Source organism: Pelophylax lessonae (assembly GCF_965119305.1).
Source record: "Pelophylax lessonae genome assembly, chromosome: 10".
Taxonomy (NCBI): domain Eukaryota; kingdom Metazoa; phylum Chordata; class Amphibia; order Anura; family Ranidae; genus Pelophylax; species Pelophylax lessonae.
This window is the reverse complement of record NC_138777.1, coordinates 23,618,199-23,643,993: the sequence shown is the minus strand read 5'-3', so window position 1 is coordinate 23,643,993 and position 25,795 is coordinate 23,618,199. Positions and strand designations below refer to the sequence as shown.

At 42.8% G+C, this 25,795-nt stretch overlaps 1 protein-coding gene across 3 annotated transcripts in view; it reads left to right on the top strand.

The window, feature by feature from the left end:
• The window catches only part of TP53I11 (tumor protein p53 inducible protein 11), a 203,144-nt gene extending 180,826 nt beyond the window's left edge, over window positions 1–22,318 (top strand). For all 3 annotated transcript variants that reach the window (XM_082270313.1, XM_082270312.1, XM_082270314.1), the window contains exons 5-7: window positions 12,211–12,307; window positions 14,782–14,883; window positions 21,610–22,318. In XM_082270313.1, the coding sequence (XP_082126439.1) occupies window positions 12,211–12,307; window positions 14,782–14,883; window positions 21,610–21,743 (333 nt within the window). In that variant the 3' untranslated portion in view covers window positions 21,744–22,318. The remainder of the gene's footprint in view (window positions 1–12,210; window positions 12,308–14,781; window positions 14,884–21,609) is intronic.
• Window positions 22,319–25,795: the final 3,477 nt, after the last annotated feature.

Here is a 25,795-nt window from a genome sequence, read left to right as displayed (position 1 = left end):
GTCCATCCACAAATAGCCACTTCCATAAGGAGATTAGAAGCAAAATCCAGCAGGATCTACAGAGTATCAAAGAGAAGAGAGGCGCCTCTAAGTGTAGCAATATGGTTCCATTTAATTAAGGTACATTTAGCAACTCACATGGTTGATGAATAAAACAGTCATGTCTAAGTATGCAGGCATCCGGGGTAAAGCTGTCCACATAGACTATCATCTGCACCGCCAGCTGCCAGTCTGTAATCCTGACCGGGAAGACCACCCTGCAGTAAAGCGATCTGAAAGCGAGGGGCAGCATGGAAGAGATGACGTAGAAGTCGGTGCAGAGGATGGTCTATGTGGACAGCTTTACCCCGGATGCCTGCATCCTTAGATGTGCCTGTTCCAATCATCAACCATGTGAGTTGCTAAATGTTGAACCTTCATTAAATTTAACCATATTGCTACACTTCGAGGCGCCTCTCTTCTCTTTTATACTTAGCTGTGACTTGAGGCTACTTGTATATCAAGACATCGCTTGTATATCAAGTCAAAATTTATTTGAAAATTTTGCTTGTCTTGCAAAGCGCTCTTAAACCAAGGTTTTACTGTGTATATGTGTATGTATATGTATATATATATATATATATATATATATATATATATGTGTGTGTATGTATAATATATATATATATATATATATATATATATATATATATATATATATAGATATATATATATATATATATATATATATATACATAAATAGCTCCATACAAATCCCTACAATGTTGGCTGGCTCGAATTCAAAATCCTTGAGGATGTAGTTATAAATCTAAATCTAAAAATCGTAAAATATACAGTAAAAAATCCATTAAAACCCACATTAATAGTAATAGTGATGGTATTAATTGCATGTCAGATCTAATTCCACCCTAGCTAGTGAGGGGGCTGATTAAGTCTGATCTACTGACTACTAGGTGATTCTTTCCTTTTCTGTAAATGGCAAATGTATGGTGCCACAATTACTCCGCAAAAGATTATTAAGTTGACTTTCTCTCGAAGCTAGACACAAGAAGATACAAACGGGAAAACTAACTCCCCCTGAAAGCCTGGGGCTTTAGCGGTTCTGTATATCGAACGTCACCGGTATCAGCAAATGGAAACAGTTGGGACGGTTAAAGATAGACTCACCCATCCTTATAAACATAGAAGACCCTCAGTAACTTATGTATGTAGTGCATAGGGGATGGAACACAAGACTAGATGAAATGCTCCCCCACTGTCGAACGTTATCCTTGCATGACCCCATGTATCTCAAGGTCCTCCCTGAGTCCCCCGGGAGTAAGAGATTCCAAAGTGAAGATCCAATAGGTCTCCCTCTTACACAATTTTTGGAACCTCTTGCCGCAGTCTAAATCTCTACCTATTGCCTCGATGCCAAAGACCCTTAGACCAGATGGGTCCCCATTATGGTATTGCCTGAAATGCTGGGCGACTGAGTATTTATAGTTACCTTTTTGGCCAAATATTGTGGACCAAGGGTTGCCCATAGTTTCCTCCCGACTAACCCAGGGTTTACGTACTTTTACTAGGTGCTATTTGGCTCCTGAGATCTTTAGATTTTCAAAAAACAATCTCAGGCCTAGATGGCAAAAGCTTTCCTAGGACTGGGTCCTGTCTCAGGATTTTCCAGTTTCTCTGTATTGCATGCTGTATCTCAAAGGCCTTTGTGTTAAAAGTGGTGCTGAACTTTATGGTGTCTGTCTTCGCATTTTCCCTATTGCCCTTCTTGTGGCATCTGGACCCATGTGCCATTCTATTACCACCCTATGGGTTATCCTCACTATATAGCAGACAATATTTCCTAAATGCTTCCTCCACCTGGTCCTCTCTATAGCCTTTCTCCAGGAACTTCCTTCTGAGGATCCTCTCCTTGGACCTCATAATCTGCCCTCATAGTGCAGGTTCTAGGCAAACTGCAATGTTGACCAAAGGGTATGTTTTTAATCCACCTTGGATGATTTTGCGAGTAAATAGGGGTTCCCTGCGATAGGCTTGAAATGTGTCTTAGAGAGAATACTCCCATCATCTCCTACTCCAAGTTCTAGGTCTAGGAAGACAAGGTGGGTATCATCCACAACATGAGTGAAGGATATACCGAAAGGGTTATGGTTACAATGCGAGAGGAACCCATTGAGATCCTCAGTTGTCCTGTCCCAGATGATCAAAATATCAATGTACCTAGCATATAGGGCCAGGTATGTGTTATTGGCCCAAATTAATTGGTCTTCCCAATAACCCATAAATAAATTGGCATAACTAGGGGCAAACCTGGCTCACATAGCAGTACCCCTAACTTGTCTGTAATACTCCCCTATATAGGAGAAGAAGTTGTGTGTCAAGGTGAATGCTATAGAGTTGACCAGGAAGGATGCCTTTAGGGAATGTAGGTTGCTGTGAATTGGTAGTCAATTGCTTTTAGGCTGTATTTATGTTCGATTGATGTGTACAAAGATGTGACATCAAAGGATAGCCACATATAATGCTGACGCCACCTAATGGGCGATAAAATGTCCAACATGTGACTGGAATCTCTAACGTAGGAGGGAAATTCTGTGACCAAATCCTGGAGGAAATAATCGATATAGCAACCAAAATTACTAGTTATGCTGTTTATGCCAGCTATGATTAGTCTACCCGGAGGATAAGCCTGATCCTTGTGGAGCTTGGATATGTGGTAGAAATGTGGGGTCAGTGGGTGTTGTCTGTATAGAAAGTGATATTCATTTTTTGTAATTGCTTTATCAAGTAATGCCTTGTCCAATAATTGTTTGAGCAAAGTTTGGTACTCTTGCAGCGGATCCCTAGGGAGTATCTCATATGTGTCCATATCTCCCAACAATCTCAGAGCTTCCACCAGATATAAAGACTTCTCCTGTAAAATAAGGCCTCCGCCCTTATCCGCTTTTCTGATGATGTTCTGATCAATTTTTTTTTTTGAGGCTATTAATTGTATCCAATGTATTGTCCCATTTTGTACCCCCGGCTGAGTATTTGGTTTTAGAATCGTTACTGTTCTTATGGCAGATTTGCCTTAGTTCACCAAATACCACTTCATAAAAGTTGGAGATAAAGTTGTCCTTTGCCCAATGTGCAAAGAATGAGGATTTAGGTTTAAAATGTGTGTGAATCATACTCCTCTCCTCCTGACCTTACGTAATGGTTCTATTCATTCTATTAGTATATCGTCGCAACCTCCCTCCTGGAATAAACTTTCCAGGATGGGTAGTGCGGCAACCTCCAAATAGTCCTCAATGCCTGTTGTTGCCCTCTTAGGGCTATCAGGCACCTTACTAGTTTCATTCTTGAGGGCAAAGTATCTCTGAACAGTCAGGCCTCTAATATATTTATTAAGATCCACCAATAACTTCAACAAATTGGGATGGCTCTTGGAAGCAAAATGTATCCCTTTACGTAAAAGGTCCAGCTCTGTGTCCGTAAACATGGAGCTGGTTAAATTATAGATCTTTAATGGTGGAGAACTCTTGGATTACCTTCTCTCTCTTTTTAGTATTCTTTCTTCCTCCTCTTTTTTTCTCACGACTGTCTCTGTGGGACTGAGCTGTAATGTCTGGTGGCTGCCCTGAGGGAGACTGGATGCACCTAAGGCAGTGGCTCTAGAGGGGCTGAATCTTAAGGAGTTTATGTCCTCCTTGGTCTGATCTGTATTCGCCCGTACTAGTAGCGTGTCAGTTGGGGTTTTTGGCCCTATGGTTCCTGAATGAGTTGAGGGGTGTTTCGTATTGCAGTTTTGGTTGAAAGTTGCAGAGTCTAGGTTGCTGCTAGTTTTATTCTCGGGACCTAGACTACGGTTTCTCATGGGGCGCTTACCTTTATAACTTTTCTTAGATTTCTTATTATGATGGAAGTTATGTCTGTCGTTTGGCCTGGAGAAGGCTTTGTTGGGCTCACAGCTGTCGGGGCATGGGGGCCTGGTGCCGTTGATATTATCCAGGTCTCCCCCACTTCTTTTGGAAGGTGTGTGGGTCTTTCTTCCAACTGAATTCACGCCCCTGCTGGTAATCCTGTCTGTCCCCTTCAAATTTACCCACCTTTTTTCTGATCAATTCAGTTTTAAAGCTGAGCATTTTGGTCTTTAACCCCATTATCCCAGGTATTAAAAGATTCAATATCTGCGTATGAAGCAAGCTCCTCTTGTATGTTTTTTAGGTCAATACGAATCTTTTCCAAATTCCTTTTCCTTTGTGTTATTGGAGAAGTAGCTTATTACATTCCCTAATTTCCCTATCCATTCTGTTTTCAGGTCATCCTCTAACCATATACACATTTTGGTCAAACTTAGACCCCTCTGTGTTCTTTCTACCTCCAGGTATTTCTCTGGTAGAATGTCTTTCCACTGAGTCATTTCCCTCTCCAAGGTATGCTTTAGTTTATAAAAAAAGAGACACCATACTGTCTTCTCTACCCAAAGAATCCATACTAGTAGTCGGGGGCTTCATCATGGAGGTTACCCCATTGCTGCCTTTACTGTGGTGTGGACTAGGTACGTAGACCGCAATAGTGTTCGCGTTGAGCCTCCGCTCGATGTAATAGGTGTGAACACAACTGAAGAGTTATTGCACAGCTTTACCCTCCATTCACACTTTGGGTTTTTGGTCAATTTGTTTTTGTTTGCTTGGGGTTTTTTTGTAAAGGCATTTCAGTCTTGGGCATTTTTTTTCCTTTTTAAAACAAACAATCTAGTCACTAGGCAACAAAATGTGCAAAAACACAATGCATATGTCTTCTTTTTTTTTTTTTTTTAATTAAAATGTAACTAATGCCAAGCCCAAAGAGTTATTGCACAGCTACACTTAGAGCCGGTTCACACTGCCGCGACCATAAAGTCGCCCCATGTCGGAGCGACTTTTTACCACGATTTTACCGCGACTTCAGCGCGACTTGTGAATTATTTTGCGCGACTTATATGACAGACGACTTTGTGTTTGGCCAATCAGAATATGATGTGTTGTGACCTAATTCCCCTTTTCTGTTTTTTTTTTTTTTTACTCCTTTCCTCATTGCCCACAAGTGCCACGTATGTGTCCACCAGTGCCACTGCCCACCAGTGCCACGTATGTGTCCACCAGTGCCACTGCCCACCAGTGCCACGTATGTGTCCACCAGTGCCACTGTCCACCAGTGCCACGTATCAGTGTCCACCAGTGCCACGTATGTGTCCACCAGTGCCACTGCCCACCAGTGCCACGTATGTGTCCACCAGTGCCACTGCCCACCAGTGCCACGTATGTGTCCACCAGTGCCACTGTCCACCAGTGCCACGTATCAGTGTCCACCAGTGCCACGTATCAGTGCCATGAATCAGTGTCCACCAGTGCCACTCACACAGACCAAGCAGAGATAATGGAATATATATACCATTTTATATATATATATATATATATATATATATATTAATATAGGCATGGCTGCAATGTGGGGAATGCCTGGCTAATCTCTTTCTTCTTCCTGGAAAGTCTGATAACAAGTCGCTTCAATTAAGATAAGGAGGCGACTCCCATTGAAGTATATGGGACAAGTCGGATCACAAGTCGCCTCAGAGTAGTACAGGACCCTTTTCTGAAGTTAGAGCGACTTCAGTAGTGCCAATTAAGACGGCACTGATTAACATTGCTTTTGTTATGTCAAGCGACCTGGGGTGACACAAGTTGCCTCACAAGTCGCGCTAGTGTGAATGGGCTCTTAGGCTGAATGTTTTGTTTAATTTGTTTGTTTGGTTTTTTTTTGGGGGGGGGGGATTTATTGTTGTTTTTTGTTTTTAGTTTTTTTTTTTTTTTTTTTTGTACAGGCATTTTTTGCATATTTCAGGCTTGGGCAATTTTTTTTCTTGTTGTTTTTTTTTTAAGCCTACAAACAATATAGTTACTAGGTAAGAAAATGTACAAAAACACGATGTACAGTATATGTGTCTTTTTTTTTTTTTTTGTTTAAAATGTAACTAATGCTAAGCAACCGCAAGCCAAGCAATTTGGCTTGCGACTGCAGTGTTGCCTCATTGCCGCCTCTCAACTTGACAAGCCATGTTAAATTTTCCACAGTCTCAACATGTTTACAAACCTCTTACCAGCCGCAGTTCAACCGCCTGTTTTTTTTTACATGCTCCAGTCTACATGTTTCCCCAGCGCACGCCACCGCAATGCTTTGGTGTGAACTTGGTACATAGACAGCAATAGCGTTTGCTGTGTCATTGCGTTGAGCCTCAGCTCGATGTGATGGGTATGAACAAGCCCAAAGAGTTATTGTACAGCTTCATTCACACTTGGGCTGAATATTTTGGTCAATTTTTTTGTTCGTTTTTTTTTGGGGGTATATTTTTGGGGGTTTTTTGTTTTTTGTACAGACATTTTTTGCAAATTTTAGGCTTGGGTAATTTTTTTTTTTTAACCAACAAAAATCTAGTAACTAGGCAAGAAATGTGCAAAAACACAACGGTATATGTGTTTTTTTTTTTTTTTTAATGTTAAAATGGAACTAATGCTAAGCAACGGCAAACCAAACATTTGTCTTGCAGTTGCAATGTTGCCCCATTACTGCCTTTGCTTTGGTGTGAACTTGGTACGTAGACAGCAATAGTGTTTGCTGTGTCATTGTGTTGAGCCTCAGCTTGATGTGACAAGTGTGAACAAGCCCTAAGGCTCCATTCACACCTGGGCTTTTTTGAGCGTTTTTCAGCTCAAAAACGCTAAAAAAAAAACGTTCCAAAACGCCCAAGAAGTAAAGCCCCATTCATTTAAATGGCCCCTGTTCACATCTGAGCATTTTAACGCCTGAAGCAAAACGCCTGTAGCTGAAAAAAGTACATGAGCTTCTTTTTGGGCTGATTACCAGCGTTTTTGATAGATGTCAATGCCTGCCTCCAAAAACGCCTGAAAAAAACACCTGAAAATCGCGGTAAAATTGCGGTAAAAAACGCGCAAAAACGCTACGCTCAAGTGTGAATGCAGCAAGAGTTATTGCACAGCTTTACCCTTCATTCACACTTTGGCTGAATGTTTTGGTCAATTTGTGTTTTTTTTTGGGGGGGTTTATTGTTTTTTTTTTTTTTTTTTTTTTTTAAGTTTTTTTTTCACCAATCTAGTTACTAGGCAAGGAAATGTGCAAAAACACAATGTATATGTTTCCTTTTTTATGTATTTATTTATTTATAATTGTTAAAGTGGAACTAATGCTAAGCAACCACAAACCAAGCATTTGGCTTGCGGTTGCAGCTTTGCCCTGTTGCCGCTTGGCAACATGACAAGCCATGCTAAATTTGCCACAATCTCAACATGTTTATAAACCCTTTCCCAGCCGCAGGTCAACCGCCTGTTTTGTACATGCTCCAGTCTACATTTTTCCCCAGCGCAAGCCAACGCAGTGCTTTGGTGTGAACTAGGGACATTGATAGCAGTAGTGTTTACTCTGTCATTGTGTTGAGCCTGGACGTGATGGCTGTGAACAAGCCCTAAGAATTAAAGGCTCCGTTCACACACTGGCATATGGGATTGCGGGCAGAATCTGCTTAAAAAAAAAAAAATAATTGCCCAAGCCTATATATAAAAAATGCTTGTACAAAAAAAATAATTTGACCAAAACATTCAGTCCAAGTGTGAATGAAAGCTAAAGATGTGCAAAAAAAAGGCTCTGTTCACATACTGGCATATCAAATCGCCGCTATTCTGCCCACGATCCCAAATCATTGCAAACCGTGGGATGCCCGTGCGATTCCTATGACTTGCAATGGCACCTCAATCGCGGCGTGATTTTGTCACCCGACGAATTGCAGTAAAATTGCACAAACAGACTCATGGGATGCCGGTCGCCTAAAAAAAAGTACAAGAACTTATTTTGGGGGACAGGCGTCCCGCGAATCTGTTTTGCGTGATTTTGCTGCGATTTGTCAGGCGGCAAATCCACGCCGCGTTTGGGGTGCCATTGCAAGTTACGGGAATCGCACAGGCATCCAGTGATTTGCAATGGGTCGGGGTTGAGGCCAGAATAGCAGTGATTCGATACGCCACTATGTGAACGGAGTCTTGGAGTTATTGTACATCTTTAGGCTTCATTTACAATGAATGTTTTGGTCAATTTTTTTTTGTTTTTTTTTGTTTTGTACAGGCATTTATTTTTAAATATATCAGGCTTGGACAATTTTTTATTTTTTTTAGACAATAATCTAGTCACTAGGCAAGTAACTTTTTTTGTCTTTTTTTTTTTTTTTTTCTTTTTAAGCACTTTTTTTTTTTTTGCCCCTAGGCGTGAAGGGGTTAATGCCGATTTAAAAGGTTCCAATGGACAACAGCAGTATTTGTTATCACCTAGTGTTTTTTTTTTTTTATATTGCTTTTTAGATGGTAACAGTGCTACAGTAAAGTGATTTGACACAACTGTACAAAGCGAGAGTAATAATGATAGCTTTCCAGCTGAATCGTTTTTGATAATGGGCAGTCCAGCCACTTCTTTCACTATTCAACAGAACATGTCAAGTGGTTCTTGTGTGCCTCCCGGCATGAAATAGATTATTTGGAACTTTATGGACTCTAGAAGGTGAAGAGAAGGTGAACATTTCTCAATGAGACGGATAAAAAGTTTGGAAATAGTGAAGTTAAAAAAACAAAAATTAAAAAGAGAGCTATAGGCTGAGACTTGGGGTATTTTCTATTCTGATTGAATATTCTAAGCGATTTTCTCCTACAGTTGAATGTTCCTATGGTAGTTTCTCTTCTCTACTTGAATGTTCTTGGGGTATTTTCTCTTCATATCAATTTTATTTTTTTTCTGGCACTTTTTGTTTACAAGTTTAAAGCAGTATTTTTTGCTAGAAAATTAAATATAAACCCCTAAACATTTTTTTTTCTTTTTACGCAGAAACCCAAGGCAATAAAATGGCGATCATTGCAATTTTTTAAGTCACCTGGCATTTGCAAATGCAATTTAAAAAAAAAAAAAAAAAAAAAAAAAATAAATTATATATATATATATATATATATATATATATATATATATATATATATATATATATATATATATATATATATATATATATATATATTATATATTTTTTTTTTTTTTTTTTTTTTTTTTTAAGAAATTAAAAAAAACACAAAAGTTATCCCAATTTTTTTTATACAATGTGAAAGATGGATACCTAACATATCACGCTTTAAAATTGTGCATGCTTGTAAAATGGGGACAAACTACAGTACTTAAAAATCTCCATAGGCGACGATATATAAAAATGTATACAGGTTACCTGTTTAGCGTTACAGAGGAGGTCTCTCTAATGATCGCGGCGATACCTCACATGTGGTTTGAACACCGTTTGCATAATTGCATATGCGTTCACTTCTGTGCGCGAGCATGAAGAGAATGGGGCTCTTTACTTTTTATTTATTTTTTTTCATTTTACTTTTTATTTTTAAACTGTCCCTTTTTGATTTATTTTATATTTATTTTATTTTTTTTAATCAATTTAATTCCTATTACAAATTACAAATGTAAACATCCCTTGTTATAGGAATAAGCTGGACAGGTCCTCTTTATTGAGAGATCTGGGGTCAAAAAGACTCCAGATCTCTTATTCACCTTTTGAAAGCAAAAGAAAAAAAAATAAAATAAATTACTTGTTTTGGCCTTAGAACTGGAAGTGACATAAGAGGTCACTCCGGTCCTCCAAGGGCATAGAGATGAGTTGGGGCCATCTTGCCCTCACTCGCTTTTCTTGCCCAGCAAACGGCTGCATCGGACATATATACAGGTGCATCTCATAAAATTAGAATATCCTCAAAAAGTTAATTTATTTCAGTAATTCAATTCAAAAAGTGAAACTCCTATATTTTATATAGATGCGTTACAGAGTGATAGATTTCAAGCATTTCTTTCTTTTAATATTGATGATTATGGCTTACAGCTAGTGACACCCCAAAATTCAGTATCTCAGAAAATTAGAATATTACATAACACCAAAAAAGGATTTTTAATACAGAAATGTTGGCTTAGTGAAAAGTCTGTCCATGTACAGTATAGGATGCACTCAGTACTTGGTCGGGGCTCCTTTTGCATGAATTACTGCATCAATGCGGCGTGACATGGAGGCGATCAGCCTGTGGCACTGCTGAGGTGGTATGGAAGTCCAGGTTGCTTTGATAGCGGCCTTCAGTCTCATCTGCATTGTTGGATCTGGTGTCTCTCATCTTCCTCTTGACAATACCCCACAGATTCTCCATGGGGTTTAGGTCAGGCCAGTTTGCTGCCCAATCAAGCACAATGATACCATGATCACGTGACCAGGTATTGGTAGTTTTGGCAGTGTGGGCGGTGCCAAGTCCTGCTAGAAAATGAAATCAGCATCTCCATAAAGCTGGTCAGCAGAGGGAAGCATGAAGAGCTCTAGAATTTCCTGGTAGAGGGCTGCACTGACATTGGACTTGATAAAACACAGTGGACCAACACCAGCAGATGACACGGCTCTCCAAATGATCACTTAATATCCTGTGCATTGTGTGACCTCAGATCCCCGCCCCCTGCCTTCTGGAGCTAAAAAAAAAAAAAAAAAAAAAAAAGCTGTGTGAAGTGTGTGCTTTATAGGGTTGTAGAGTAGAGAATTCTGCAGATAAACAGGTACAACTTATGGAGGAGGATTTGTTTAATCTCTGTGTATTACTTTAGGCCAGTCACTACACTGGCTTTACAACCACTTTAAACTCCAATCAGTGGCTTTCTTCTCTCCGCCTAGTGATCAGACTGCAACATTGCAACTTTTTAGCTAGTCGCAAGGTGCGAGGCTGCCGCAGGGGCTGAACTTTGTTGGGCATTTGTGAACACTGCCATGAACAACATAGACAGCAAACATTACATGGATTTGTCATCTTTAAGCCAATAGCTTAGTTTAGGAAGTAGATGGTGACCCTGGATGATGCCTGAACAAAAATGGCTCCCTCCTTCTGAAAAGAAAAGAAGATGAAGCCAATGTCAGAGTATTGGGATCTCTGTAAGGTACGGGGTCTCCAAACTGTGGCCCTCCAGTTGTTCAAAACTACAATTCCCATCATGCCTGTTCATGTCTGTGAATGTCAGAGTTTTACAATGCCTCATTGGACACGTAGTTCCGCAACAGCTGGACTGCCGTAGTTTGGAGATCCTTGCTGTAAGGGGATATATAATATATATTACACATTTTTTTAATGGAAGTGTTAGACTTGCAGATTACTTGGCATATATACACTATATTATCAAAAGTATTGGGACGCCTGCCTTTACACACACATGAACTTTAGTGGCATCCCAGTCTTAGTCCGTAGGGTTTAATATTGAGTTGGCCAACCCTTTGCAGCTATAACAGCTTCAACTCCTCTGGGAAGGCTGTCCACAAGGTTTAGGAGTGTATCTATGGGAATGTTTGACCATTCTTCCAGAAGCACATTTGTGAGGCCAGGCACTGATGTTGGAGAGAAGGACTGACCTGCAGTCTCCGCTTTAATTCATCAGGTTGAGGTCAGGACTCTGTACAGGCCAGTCAAGTTCCTCTACCCCAAACTCGCTCATCCATGTCTTTATGGACCTTGCTTTGTGCACTGGTGCGCAATCATGTTGGAATAGAAAGGGGCCATCCCCAAACACTTCCCACAAAGTTGGGAGCATGAAATTGTCCAAAATGTCTTGGTATGCTGATGCCTTTAGAGTTCCCTTCACTGGAACTAAGGCGAAGCCCAACCCCTGAAAAACAACCCAACACCATAATCCCCCCTCCACCAAATGATTTGGACCAGTGCACAAAGCAAGGTCCATAAAGACATGGATGAGCGAGTTTGGGGTGGAGGAACTTGACTGGCCTGCACAGTCCTGACCTCAACCCGATAAAACATATTTGCGAGCCAGGGCTTCTTGTCCAACATCAGTGCCTGACCTCACAAATGCAGTGCTGGCAGAATGGTCAAACATTCCCATAGACACACTCCTAAACCTTGTGGACAGCCTTCCCAGAAGAGTTGAAGCTGTTATAGCTGCAAAGGGTGGGCCAACTCAATATTGAACCCTACGGACTAAGACTGGGATGCCATTAAAGTTCATGTGCGTGTAAAGGCAGGCGTCCCAATACTTTTGACAATATAGTGTATATATGTAACATGAGGTTCTTTATATGATGTGTATCTTCATGATTGGCTTTCTTTGCAGGCTCTCGCCTTTCCAGACCAGATGTATGAAGCCGTCTTTGACAAAGGCACAGTGAGCAGCAAAACGTCCACCCGCCTCTATGGAGGGGCTTTGTTCAGTGAGTGTTGCCTGATTTTCCTCTAAATCTCAACTGGCGACGTGAAGGAACCCGCTGCCAGCTCTCACCCCTGTGCATTCCTATTGGTTCTTCATTGTGATAGGCTGCCTTAGTGGCCAGTTTGAATCTTCTAATAGTATTGCACAAAATCGTTTTGCTTAACCACTTGACCTCTGGAAGATTTAACCCCTTAATGACCAGGCCATTTTTTGCAATACGGCACTGCGTTACTTTAACTGACAATTGCGCGGCCGTGCGACGCTATACCCAAATAAAATTGATGTCCGTCATGTAATGTAAATAGAGCCGTTGTAACGGCTTCGATCTCTTCTCCTCACTGACAGATCCTGTCAGTGAGGAGAAGAGGGATGATCGGTGCTGCTGCGGGGGTGATCAGTGAGTATTTCTAATTACTCACTGATCACAGGGGGGGGTCTGTGCTGGTAATCAGAACATTGATTACCAGTGCAGCCCTGGGGGGGGGGGGTGCCACTAAGCCACCAGGGATGCCCACTATGGCCACCAGGGATGGCAAGCAGGGCTCAGAGAGCCCCCCAGTGCCCTCCCTATCAGTGTTGCCCACCAATGCCATCTATCAGTGCTGCCCACCAGTGCCGTTATTGCCATCTATCAGTGCCGCCCACCAGTGCCCATTATTGCCCACCAGTGCTGCCTATCAGTGCCCCCCATCAGTGCCGATCATTGCCGCCCCAACAGTGCCACCTATCAGTGCCGCCAATTAGTGCCCATCAGTGCTGCCTATCAGTGCCCATCAGCGCTGCCTATCAGTGCCCACCAATGCTGCATATCAGTGCCACATATCAGTGCCCATCAGTGCTGCATATCAGTGCTACCTATCAGTGCCCATCAGTGCTGCATATCAGTGCCACCCCATCAGTGTCTCCTCATCAGTGCCTGTCAGTGCGGCATCATCAGTGCTCATCAGTGCAGGAAAAAACATATCTATTTACAAAATTTTATAACCTAAACAAAAAAACTTTTTTTTTTTTTTTTCAAACTTTTCAGTCTTTTTTTATTTGTGCACCAAAAAAGAAAAAACCTGACGGTGATCAAATACCACCAAAAGAAAGCTCTATCTGTGGGGAAAAAATGACACAAATTTGGTTTAGGTACAGCGTTACATGACCGCGCAATTGTCATTCAAATTGCAACAGCGCTAAAAGCTGAAAATTGGTCTGGGAAGGAAGGGGGTTTAAGTGCCCAGTATTGAGGTGGTTAAAGAAAGAAGTCAAAAGTACACATGACATTATACACATTTTTTTGAGCTTCATGAAACCTGCCACCTACTGTTCTGGCAGTGGTAATTTTTATAATAGTAACGAGTAACTATGCAGCGCAAAAAAAAAAAAAATATCGGAGTAGAAGTATTGAAATCATCGAAAAAATGTAGTGAAGTAAAAGTGGAAGTAGGAGAAAAAAATTCTACTCCAGGAAAGTACAGATACCGCCTTTCGGTACTTAAGTACAGTAGTGAAGTAGTTCTACTTCGTTACTATACATCTCTGCCTAGGGGGTGTTTTCTAACTGTGAGGGGGAGGGGCTTATTGGATCAACACAGGGACATGTGTTCCTAAATAGGAGGATCGCATGACTCCGGTGATAACTGACAGAACACCGGTCTGGCGTGTTTACAGCAGCAGACCGCCGTTCTGTCTTCCTGGGGAGTGATCGCAGGTGCCCAGCGGCAATCGCGTCTGCCGGCCCCGCAGATCAGCTTCCCCTCTCGCGAATCGCCGCGCACGCCCCCCCCCCCCCCATGCTTGCTCCCGAGGAGCGACGTATTTGTTCGGTGATTCGCGCAGCTGAGCAAGCAGCGGCGGGAGGTAGGCAAGTGGTTAAGGTTTACAACTCCTATAAATGTGTGCCTAGCTAATGTGGGAGGTATTTTATACCAGGGGAAGGCATGGATTGGTGCCCTGCTTTGCAGGAACACAGGACTCATGCCTTCCCTACTGATAGAACGGCGATCTGCCTCTGCACTGGATGATCGGCGGGTGCCGGCGGACATCGAGTCCACAGTACCCACAGACCAGTTCCTGCTGTGTATAATCACGGTGGGAGCGGACCGGCGGCGGCGCGCATGCGCGCCCCCAGAAGCAGAATTGTCAGATCACATACTAGGTGTCACTTTGCCCCCCGTATATTTAAGTTGACCGATTGGCAAGTAGTTAGTGTGACTAAAGGCAAAATTGCAAACCTTCGGAGCAGGCAGGTCAGTTTTTGCAGAAGAAACATGCAATGTCTCCTCTGTAATAAAATAAACCTACCTGCCTGCTCACTGTCTTCTGTGGCATGTGCATGCACAGCTCTGTTGACGTTAGTTTACAGTTGATTTCTTATTGGTGGCTACAACCCCTCATTGCTACCCCCTTGTGACCTTTTGCTAAACTTTTTTTTTTTTGGTGTTCATTTAGAAAGTAATTACCTAATAAAATCTTAATGTTGCTTTTCAGGCATCTCATTAATTTTATGGAATTCCATGTACACGTCAGAAAAGGTGATCATTCGGTGGACGCTACTCACAGAAGCTTGTTATCTCAGCATACAGCTTATTGGTGAGTTCCTTACCTCCTGAAAAGGAAAATTTGACTCGTATATTTTTATTTTTTTCATCTTGTAAATCCCAGAATGAAAGTTATACAGTCAGGTCCATAAAAATTGGGACATCGACACAATTCTAATCTTTTTGGCTCTATACACCACCACAATGGATTTGAAATGAAACAAACAAGATGTGCTTTAACTGCAGACTTTCAGCTTTAATTTGAGGGTATTTACATCCAAATCAGGTGAACGGTGTAGGAATTACAACAGTTTGTATATGTGCCTCCCACTTTTTAAGGGACCAAAAGTAATGGGACAATTGGCTGCTCAGCTGTTCCATGGTCAGGTGTGTGTTATTCCCTCATTATCCCATTTACAAGGAGCAGATAAAAGGTCCAGTGTTCATTTCAAGTGTGCTATCTGCATTTGGAATCTGTTGCTGTCAACTCTCAATATGAGATCCAAAGAGCTGTCACTATCAGTGAAGCAAGCCATCATTAGGCTGAAAAAAACAAAACAAACCCATCAGAGAAATAGAAAAAACATTAGGTGTGGCCAAATCAACTGTTTGGAATATCCTTAAAAATAAAGAATGCACCGGTGAGCTCGGCACCACCAGAAGACCACGGAAAACAACTGTGGTGGATGACAGAAGAATTCTTTCCCTGGTGAAGAAAATACCCTTCACAACAGTTGGCCAGATCAAGATCACTCTCCAGGAGGTAGGTGTATGTGTGTCAAAGTCAACAATAAAGAGAAGACTTCACCAGAGTGAATACAGAGGGTTCACCACAAGATGTAAACCATTGGAGAGCCTCAAAAACAGGAAGGCCAGATTAGAGTTTGCCAAACGACATCTAAAAAAGCCTTCACAGTTCTGGAACAACATACTATGGACAGATGAGACCAAGATAAACTTGTACCAGAGTGATGGGAAGAGAAGAGTATGGAGAAGGAAAGGAACTGCTCATGATCCAAAGCATACCACCTCATCAGTGAAGCATGGTGGTGGTAGTGTCATGGCGTGGGCATGTATGGCTGCCAATGGAACTGGTTCTCTTGTATTTATTGATGATGTGACTGCTGACAAAAGCAGCAGGATGAATTCTGAAGTGTTTCGGGAAATATTATCTGCTCATATTCAGCCAAATGCTTCAGAACTCATTGGACGGCGCTTCACAGTGCAGATGGACAATGACCCGAAGCATACTGCGAAAGCAACCAAAGAGTTTTTTAAGGGAAAGAAGTGGAATGTTATGCAATGGCCAAGTCAATCACCTGACCTGAATCCGATTGAGCATGCATTTCACTTGCTGAAAACAAAACTGAAGGGGAAATGTCCCAAGAACAAGCAGGAACTGAAGACAGTTGCAGTAGAGGCCTGGCAGAGCATCACCAGGGATGAAACCCAGCGTCTGGTGATGTCTGTGTTCCAGACTTCAGGCTGTAATTAACTGCAAAGGATTTGCAACCAAGTATTAAAAAGTGAAAGTTTGATTTATGATTGTTAATCTGTCCCATTACTTTTGGTCCCTTAAAAAGTGGGCGGCACATATACAAACTGTTGTAATTCCTACACCTTTCACCTGATTCAGATGTCAATACCCTCAAAATTAAAGCTGAAAGTCTGCAGTTAAAGCACATCTTGTTTGTTTCATTTCAAATCCATTGTGGTGGTGTATAGAGCCAAAAAGATTAGAATTGTGTTGATGTCCCAATATTTATTGACCTGACTGTAAACCCTTCCATACACCCAGTGAAGTGACTGGCCTCAGGTGATACACAGAGATTAAACAAATCCTCCTACATACATTGTACCTGTTTATCTGCAGCACTCTCTTCTTTAAAGTCTTCTAAAACACACAGATGAAAGGATTTTTTTTTATCAGCTACAGAAGGCAGAGGGTGGGGCATCTGATGTCACACACTGCACAACATAGAACAAGGAGCTGAGTGTAATCTGAGACCTTAGTGGAAGGCTGTCAATCACCTGCTGTGTGCTCAAGGGGGTGGGGGGGGGGGGGTTGGGATTGCTTGGTTTTGGCATAGACTGTCAGAAGTGACTTGTGTAGATAACAGAGGAATATGGGAGGAGACAGAAATTAAATTAGGTGCTTTGGATAGTTGCCAATGCTCACTATAGAAGGATACGTTCATTTTTTCTTTTTTCAGTTTACAACCACTGTAATATTCTCATCAATCTTAGAAATCTTACTATGGCTTGCTGCAGGTGGACATGTGAACCCCAGCCTAGCCCGGGATAAGTCTGGGTTGGGTTTAGTGCAGCCAAAGTCACGCTATGAAGCATTGTAATGGCTTTATTGTGGCCATACCACTGTTTTAAAATAAAAAATACAAAATCATTAAAAAAAAAATACAAAAAATATAAAATAAATACAAAAATATAAAATACAAAAAAAAAAAAAAAAAAACGACTGCATATACCAAAATCACAGTGCGCTTTGCTTTGTGTGTTGCACTTCAGTTGGTTTGGGGGCACCGAGTGCAATATAAATAAATATGAAAAAAGAGAATCAAGTCACTTGACATGTTAGGAACATGTTCACACATATTCGATCCGATTCCTGTTCGAATTGACAGTTCGCACTACGATATGCGAACTCATCTGGGGTGTCGTTAACTTAGTATTGACACCCCCAGCAGTTTGCATATGGCAGTGTGATCTGCCTGCAAGTCGGGTGCGATGCGCAACCCGCAGTGGGTTTGCAGGGTTCCTGCATCAGACCAATGTGAACCGGCCCTTAAGGCTAAGTTTAGGTAATTAAAAAAAGGTAAAAAAAAAACAAAGTGTCCCTTGTGCCGATGGCAGCCACCCTTGTTGAAATCCGAAAACCCCCCAAGAGCTGGGCGATTACTGTTGGGGGGGTTGGGTAGAGGTTGGGGGGGTGGCTGATTTCAACTAAGTCAACAGCCACCAGCACAAGGAAACACATCTCATTAAAGGTAAAAAATGTAATCACAATGGACGTACCCTTGTGCTGATTTCTTTCATTTTACTTAAACTTGGTAGGAAAACTGCAACCTAAATACCACATCCTGCATTATGCAGAATGTATATAAAATGCAGGTCATGTTATGAAGTAACTCAGTGAAGTGTAATGGAAAGGAAATAGCGATATCCGCTCTCTGTTATAATTGAACCCCTTAACCTACCTGTTCCCAAAACATGTCACCACTGCATACTGACTTTGCCAGCTTAGACTTTTTTAACCACTTAAGCCCCGGAGGATTTGGCTGCTTAAAGACCAGGGGGTATTTTGCGATTCGACACTGCGTGACTTTAACGGACAATTGCGCGGTCGTGCGACGCTGTTCCTAAACGAATTTGACGTCCTTTTTTTCCCACAAACAGAGCTTTCTTTTGGTGGTATATGATCACCTGTGGGATTTTTTTTTTTTTTTTTTTATCATGAGCTATAAACAAAAAAAGAGCGTCAATTTTGCAAAAATAACAATATTTTTCACATTTTTTATATGAAATTCCCCCCAAAAAATGTAAAAATCTAAATTTTTTAACATTTTCGGCCAATTTGTTTTATGCTACATATGTTTGGTAAAAAAAATCGCAAAAAGCGTATTTTGATTGGTTTACGCAAAAGTTATCGCGTTTACTAACAAAGGGAAAGATTTTTGTTGTTTTTTTTTTTTTTAACGCGTAATGGCAGCGATCTGTGATTTTTTTTTTTTTTTTTTTATTTGCGGTACTGCGACATTGGGGCGGACAGATCGGACCCTTGACTGACATTTTTGACACTTTTGGGGTTACCAGTGAGTGACATTTCTACAGTAATCAGTGCTATATATATACACTGTTACTGTAAAATTACACTGGCAGTGAAGGGGTTAACTTTATTTGAGAGGGAGGGGCTGTGTGTGCCCCTAGGGGCGTGATTGGCTGTGGCTTGAGCTGTAGGAACAATGATCAACGGTCCTACATAGTAGAACCGTATGATCATCGTTTCTACACAGGGGAGAATGACAGGCGGCTTGTTTACACTAGCCGCTTGACTTTCTCCCTCTCCCCCGACGATCACTGAGTGAGTGTCACACGCGCGGGGGGTCTGTGACCCCGCGCTCGCTCCCTCCTCAGAGCCTCACAGGCTAGTGACGTACCGATACGTCACTCTGCCTGTGAGGGGCTGACCGCCGCAGTATATGTACTTGCGGCGGTCGGCAAGTGGTTAACAAATCAAAAGTCCTGATTATGTGCAGATGCCATGTTGTACTTGCAAGTGCAGCAGTAGATCAGAAGACTATCCTCTGTGCTCTCCTCTAATGCTGGTCTCAATTTGTTTCCCAACTTCGGCCTTATGCCCCATCCACAGAGCTAAGCCTGTGGTTTTTCTTCAGCTAATCTTTTCCCCATTACTAACTTACCATGCCGCGTTCTGCACAGTGTCCCTGCCTGGAGTTGGCCATCTTGGCAGAAGCAGGGCTTTGCTTCCTCATGTCAGAGCCTCCAGCAAGGAGAAAAGTGAGCAGCATAGCAGTGACATCAAATCCCCTGAGAAGAGCAGCCGGAGGCAACAGTGCCTTAGATCTCACACTGCAGATGTAGAGATGTAGACGCAGAAGTGCCTAGGCATACTCGCATACCAGGAAGTGTACTAGGTGAAATACCAGACCAGATTTAATTTTTATTTTTTTTATCAAAAATTCACCTTTTGAGTACAGTTCAACTTTAACCTGAAAATTAGAATCAGAGGGAGGCATGAAAGAGACTTGTCTGACTAATGAAGTAATAGCAGGTACCATGGAGTGTCATGTTTGAAGGGGGCCCTGTGTGAATTCTTAATTTCTTTAAGAAATCCACTAAAGCAGGCTTTCTCAATCTTGTTACCCCAGAGGAACCCTTGAAGTTATTTTCTGGCCTTGAGGAACCCCTTACTAAAACCAATTCATTGGTGGTCAGTGAAAAATGTCCCTTAAATTGGTGGTCAGTGAGAAGAGTGCTCCTTTTATTGGTGGTCAGCAGAAAGAATGCTACTTACGTTGGTGGTGAATGGGAGGAATGTCCCTTACATTCGTGCTCAGTGGGAAGAATGCTCCTTACAGTGGTGGTGGTCAGTGGGAAGAATGCCCCTTACAGTGGTGGTGGTCATTTGGAAGAATACCGCTTACAGTGGTGGTGGTCGTTGGGAAGAATGCTGCTTACAGTGGTGGTGGTCGTTGGGAAGAATGCTGCTTACAGTGGTGGTGGTCATTGGCAAGAATGCTGCTTACAGTGGTGGTGGTCGTTGGCAAGAATGCCGCTTACAGTGGTGGTGGTCATTGGCAAGAATGCCGCTTACAGTGGTGGTGGTCAGTGGGAAGAATGCCCCTTACAGTGGTGGTGGTCAGTGGGAAGAATGCCCCTTGCAGTGGTGGTAGTCAGTAGGAAGAATGCTCCTTACTTTGGTGGTCAGTGGGAAGACTGCTCCTTACATTGGTGGTCAGTGGGAAGTATACCCCTTACAGTGGTGATCAATAGGAGGAATGCCCCTTACATTCGTGGTCAGTAGGAGGAATGCCTCTTACAGTGGTGGTGGTCATTGGGAAGAATGCCGCTTACAGTGGTGGTGGTCAGTGGGAAAAATGCCCCCTACAGTGGTGGTGGTCATTGGGAAGAATGTCGCTTAGTGATGGTGGTCATTGGGAAGAAGGCCGCTTACAGTGGTGGTGGTCAGTGGGAAGAATGCCCTTTACAGTGGTGGTGGTCAGTGGGAAGAATGCCCTTTACAGTGGTGGTGGTCAGTGGGAAGAATGCCCTTTACAGTGGTGGTGGTCAGTGGGAAGAATGCCCTTTACAGTGGTGGTGGTCAGTGGGAAGAATGCCCTTTACAGTGGTGGTGGTCATTGGGAAGAATGCCGCTTACAGTGGTGGTGGTCATTGGGAAGAATGCCGCTTACAGTGGTGGTGGTCATTGGGAAGAATGCCGCTTACAGTGGTGGTGCTAATTGGGAAGAATGCCGCTTACAGTGGAGGTGGTCAGTAGGAAGAATGCTCCTTACTTTGGTGGTCAGTGGGAAGTATACCCCTTACATTGGTGGTCAGTGGGAAGTATACCCCTTACAGTGGTGATCAATAGGAGGAATGCCCCTTACATTCGTGGTCAATAGGAGGAATGCCTCTTACAGTGGTGGTCAATGGGAGGAATGTCCCTTACATTCTTGGTCAGTGGGAAGAATGCACCTTACAGTGATGGTCAGTGGAAAGAATTCCCCTTCCAGTGGTGGTCAGTGGGAAGAATGTCCCTTACAGTGGTGGTCAGTAGGAAGAATGGCCCTTACAGTGGTGGTCAGTGGGAAGAATACCTACTTTTACAGTGGTGATCAGAATGCCACCACTCCAAACAAAGATCATGGTCTTAATGTAACTGGCTTTGCCAAGTGGTGTTGGTCCTGGAACTATGCAGGCACCATCAAATAGGAGGTTAATGGGCCACAGCCCAAGGAACCTCTGGGGAACCTCTGGAGGAACTCTGGTTGAGAATAGCTGCACCAGAGTGTGTAGTACAGTACAGCAGTTTTTTTTCCTTAAACCTCCAGTGAATACGCTACAAAAATATATAGAAAAATAAATTGTCTCTCATAGCCATGGTTGGGTTGGGGGCCTCAAGATGGTCCTCCTTTTTTTTTTTTTTTTTTGTTCAACCCCAACAGATTAATCAGCTCTGCATGAAGATGCTCCTAAAAACATGTCCCCTCACAGTGTTCTCTTTTTCTCCCTTGTGCAGTTACTACAGTGACGGTGATCGAGAGTGGCTCTTCCACCATGGCTGCTGCCATCCTCCTCAGCTGTTGCCTCTTCTTTGTCCTCATCAGCATCTACTTCTACTACCAAGTTGGCCGCAGACCCAAGAAAATATGAACTTCCTTTATTCCAAAGGGGGGCATTGGTTTCCTTTTTTTTTTTTTCCTCCAGAAAACTCTCGCCAAGCCACAAGGGCGTTGTAACAATTCAAAATCTATAACAGGGAAACCAAGAACTGTAGCCTCCCGCAGCCTCCTTGGCTTTCACGCCTCCACCAGATATTGTCAGCGCTGTGTAACAGATTGCCCCGCTGTGTAGTGTAGATTGGACAGACGATACCCGTTTGCCACGGCTGACACGCAGCATGCACAGTACCCATCTCCTGTTATGTTTTTAGCTTACCCATTCTTCCTTTGTATGCCCCACTCCCCTTTGTGTTCCCACCCGGTAGTTGCCAGTTGGCTAGTTCAGCATGCTTCCACATTTTTGGGGTATTTATCCATTATTATCCAAACAGTTGTGGAAAAATCTTTTTTTCACTGCCCCCCGCAATTTTTTTTTGTTAATCACAAATTCAAAATTTAAAAAAAATGTGCTGCCTTCGGATCTCTACTGCCAGTCTATTTTGCATCTGAATCAGAAAGCCCGCTAGCGCTTTGGCTGTCAAAGCAGTGCCTTGTACCCCCTCTGGCAGCCACGGGGTTAAACATTCCACAATCAAAAGAATGTCCGGGATAACCATTCTTGGCAATCGCCATCGTTTTACTCGGATTGGAGGAAATAACTGCCTTAACGCCTGAGGAACGAGCATATGAAATTGAGTGCAATCATCGCTAGCTGCCAACTCAATACTGCCTCACCTGCCAGGTTTAAAGTACTACAGGGAAACACTTTGGATGAGCACACCAATTAGAATCCGTATCCTTGAGAACATTTTTTTTTTTCTTTTGTTTCGGCCCCAATGGATGCACGTGCGCTGGTGCTGCAGATTCACTTTGGAATGACACAGAATATTGACAGACGAGGCACGCTTCCTGTATCCTGGAGGAAAGTATTTTCACTCGGATTTGGGTGGCAGGATGTTATTGTGCAGAGCAGGAAATATGGAGAGGAAAACGACCACACCGTGAATTCCCCGAGGACTTTATTGCTGCTCGTGAATGATTTATTAAGGCCATTCCATTTAATGTTTCCCCCTGGACTCTATTTCAGGTTACAATAGGCAATGTCTGTTGGCGACTGGTCCAAGTATCCCTTCACCTTGGCAAATGTGATCCTTTAAGATGGGTTGCTGTGTACCTAACACTACTTACCTGTTATGTTCTGATAATCTAGCAAAGGTTTTTACCTTGGTCAGAAGCTCTGCAGCGGTTTAGATTTCCCCCTGGGAATGCGGGCTAGGGCACCATCATACTGTGACACCTATTACATTAAAGTCCAAATAAATCTTCAGTTTAAGGCTCCATTCACACTTGTGCATCTGCAAAGTGGTGCAACTTTGACTGTTGCACCACTGTGGCATTGATGACATTAACCCCTTCCTGCTGACACCTCCCGGCCCTTTAAGACTTCTAAATGCCAGGAGGTGGGGGGCGGGCATTCAGGTCACGTGACCGCCCGGATTGGTTCTCACAGCAGTCACATGATCGGAAAGCTCTGGATCACAAGTATGCATCGGGAGCTTTCCGTGCCTGCCAGTGACTGTGTTGGGAGCACGCGGGGTTCTTACTCTGTGGCATATTTGCGGCTGCTCAGCGTAAAGGCCCGATCACAGAGAGGCCGCATCTATGCATCAGTCAGTGCCAAGAGGTTAAAATGGGACTTTCATGCAACTTTTGAGAGTTTACATGCCACTCAAGTCAAAGTAGTGCAGGGACCTTTTTAAAGTTTGATTATAACAGCTTCCATTGAAATACACCAGCTGTGACTTGTCCTACAACTTTTTGTCCAAAGTCCCATGACAAGTCGCACAAGCGGAATGGAGCCTAAATCGGCTAAATGCATTCCAGATGCATTAAAACAAAAGTTGTTTAATTCTTTGCTGACACCTGTTGCAGGCCTTTAGGGGATCGAAACCATGGGAAGCCAAGGTTTTGATCACATGACTGCTGTGATTGACTGTCACTGCAGCCACATAATTGGGTGCCCCTACCATCAGCTCCCAATTGTTACCAGTGACTGGGAGCTGAGTGAGCACACTCGCAGCACACAACGTTGCACCATGGACACATATGTGGCACTTGGGCGTTAAGGTACACCCAAGTGCCACACAGTCCTACGGTCTTTTTTTTTTTCTTTCTAAAGCAGCCACAGCCTGAGAAGAAAAGTCTGTACCTTGCCAGAATCTGCAGAGAAGGGCCCTTTGTAAAGAAACGCAATGCTCCTTAGTGATTGGAAGCACAAGCTCAGATTCAGCGTGGAGCATGTTGGACCTCTGCAGAGAGACCACTCTACCACTCTTACTAGGGCTGTGTAGGATGCATTTACACTATTGTGTTTCCTAAACTTGCGTGTGATCACATACTTTTCAAAAAAAAAATGTTTCGCACTTCCAGCGTCATTTAGGCCCCTTTCACACTTATACAACCTAAAAACCGCGTGACTTTGGCAGGACTTGAAGCAATGCCCATGGTCTATTGACCTCAAGTAGTGTTAAAGTCAGACCAAAGTAGTGCAAGGACTGCTTTTGAAGTTGCTGCAACTTGAAGTCGCACAGATATGAATAGTACTCATTGGAAATCATGGGGTTTGACTTGTCATGTGACTTTGCAGTCCCAAGTCGTAGGACAAGTCGGACAAGTCGCACAAATGTGAAAGGGGCCCTATTGTTAATGCCGTTCGAAAATACATCAAGTAGACACACAAAAAAAGATGGCAAAGTGCGCAGTTCAAAAATGCTCCAAGCTAAATGCTCAAAAAAGGTGCATGAGCTAATTTGTCATGCATAAGGCGGCTTATTAAAATGAATGGGCTGACCTTTGCATGTAGTGCGAGAATTTGCATATATGCGTCGCCTGATGTTGCCCGTCGCCTGATGTTGGGCCTCAGTGTGAAGAGGCATTTGTAGGCATAAGAAGAAAAAAAAAAAAGCTAAAACTCCCAAGCTGCTGAATATAAATGCCAGGTGGCAGTGTTGACTTTTTATTCCTTACCCTAGTGCCCCGTATATGGTGCCAACTGAAGCCTTTCAATCCGCCTGCAGAGCTGATTCAAAATATTAATATTATGCAGGATTTATATAACTTCAACAGTTTTCGCAGCACTTTACAACGGGAGGGCAGACAGTACAGTTACAATACATTTCAATACAGGCGCAATCAGAGGGCCCTACAAACATCACCCTTTAATAGAGAAAATCTGCATCCCCAAATGGCACTGCATGTGACACTGACTGCTGTGTCCCTACACCACCCACCTTGTTATCGGCACAAATATCACATTCTCCTGGCAGAGTGGTAGTGGGGTGACCAGGGACTGAGTGCCAAAACTGACTCCTGATTCGGATTGGTGAATTCTTCAAATCCCACCTAAAAAAAATATGTTTTGCAGAGATTATTATTTTGCTGTTTAGGCTTAAGTAGCACATTTGCCACAAAGGCAGGGTCATACTTTAAAGGCTCAGTCCACCTGGGACTGTTATTTTCATTTTTGGTAGATACTTTAGAATTGAAGTGAGCTGGCACATTTTATACTTTTAGGCTGGATTCACGTCTTTGCATTTTTGCTTGATGCAGATTTCAGTTAAATCATGTCAACGCAGCTCAACACATGAGCTATGACGCACGCAGGGCCGTCTCTTATATTTATTGGACCCTAGGCAAACATTTTCTTGGGCCCTTCTGAATCCACTTATCAACTATTTGCAGTTTCGGGGGCAGCTGCTTTGGGCCCCACAATGACTGGGCCCGGGGCAGCAGCCCCTTTTGTCCTGTATTAAAGACGGATGCACGTTGACGCTTCATAAAGCACTACAGTGCACCTTAATGCATAAAAATGTTGATGAGTGTTATGGCGAGCACTGATTGCCAACGGAATACATTGAGATGCATATTAACACATCCCAACGTGTTTTGATGCGCTTCCTTTCATTTCTATAAAAAATAGGCATCAAGGGAAAACTGCATAGGGATGAATCCAGCCTTAGACGTATATGCTGTGCCTGAGAACTG